The sequence below is a fragment of the Dendrobium catenatum genome, unplaced genomic scaffold, assembly GCF_001605985.2.
Source record: "Dendrobium catenatum unplaced genomic scaffold, ASM160598v2 original_scaffold_108366, whole genome shotgun sequence".
In the NCBI taxonomy this organism is placed as follows: domain Eukaryota; kingdom Viridiplantae; phylum Streptophyta; class Magnoliopsida; order Asparagales; family Orchidaceae; genus Dendrobium; species Dendrobium catenatum.
In genome coordinates this window covers 497-1,485 of record NW_021426801.1, presented here as the reverse complement: position 1 = coordinate 1,485, position 989 = coordinate 497, and the positions used below count along the sequence as shown (strand labels likewise).

Genomic DNA, 989 nt, shown 5'->3' with positions numbered 1-989 from the left:
AGGATTCATTTCAGATGAAGAATTTGATGATTCAGTGCTTTCTTCGGCGGCAAGCGATCTCATGGAGGATGCTTCTTCTTCTTCTTCTTCTTCTTATGATCATCTCCTTGATTTGTCATTGCTCATGGCAAATCTTCCTATCAAGTGAGTATTCTTATAATTTTTTTCCATTGTAACAATGATCTAGATCTCAAATTTTGCTAAAAAATAATAAAAACAAAGAATGAATCACAAATTTATGTACATATGGGATCTTTACAGAAGCTAAAGGCAAGTTTTGATCTTTGCAGGAGAGGGCTATCCCAATTCTTCCAAGGAAAATCAGAGTCTTTCAGTTGTTTATCCGAGGTTAGCTGCATTGAAGACCTTGCGAAAAAGAACAACCTTTGCAGCAAGAGGAGTAAGTATTGCAAGAGAAATAACGAAGGAATGCATATCAATCAAAAATCACATTATGCTCCAAATATTTGCAGCAGAATCATATCAAAGAAACCTTTGATGTATTCTTCTAATCCAATGTTAGCAAGGAACATAAGTAGTAATCTTTTTTGCAGCAATAAATATGCCTCAATTTCATTGAAAAAGATGTAGATTGATTGATTTACAAATATGAAAGAGAGAGAAAAAGAGAAAAGAGAGGGCGATGTAGTTGACTTGTAATTTATTTTTTGTATAATGAGTTTTGGATGAAATTCTTCAAATGAGATTATGACTGTTTAAAAAGCTAGAAGCTTCAAACTCGCTAGAAATATTGCTTGAAATTGGCTCAACTTGAAATCTTTGAGTTGATTTCAAGCACCGCTCCATACTAGAAATTGATTTTAACCTAATTTTGAGCACCACTCCATACTAGAAGTCCAATTTATGCTGATTTTAAGTACCGTTCCATATTAGAAATTGATTTCAAGTTTATTCAGCTAGCTCGAATAGATTGTAGGTTTAACTCAAAAGGAGTTTATAAGAGCCGAATAAGAATCAAAATTATCTAA

The 989-nt window shown here is 32.9% G+C and overlaps 1 protein-coding gene across 1 annotated transcript; it reads left to right on the top strand.

Moving 5' to 3' along the window:
* Positions 1–6: 6 nt before the first annotated feature.
* On the top strand, positions 7–639 carry LOC110114514. Its single transcript, XM_020847430.2, has 2 exons — positions 7–144; positions 291–639. The coding sequence occupies exons 1-2, from the start codon at positions 62–64 to the stop codon at positions 589–591; spliced, it is 384 nt and encodes a 127-aa protein (XP_020703089.1). The 5' UTR covers positions 7–61; the 3' UTR covers positions 592–639.
* The last annotated feature ends 350 nt before the right edge of the window (positions 640–989 follow it).

Coding starts and splice junctions, on each gene's coding strand:
- LOC110114514 (XM_020847430.2), top strand. CDS start 62: ATGGAGGATGCTTCTTCTTCTTCTTCTTCTTCTTATGATCATCTCCTT. Junction 145..290: donor ATGGCAAATCTTCCTATCAA/GTGAGTATTCTT, acceptor TGATCTTTGCAG/GAGAGGGCTATCCCAATTCT.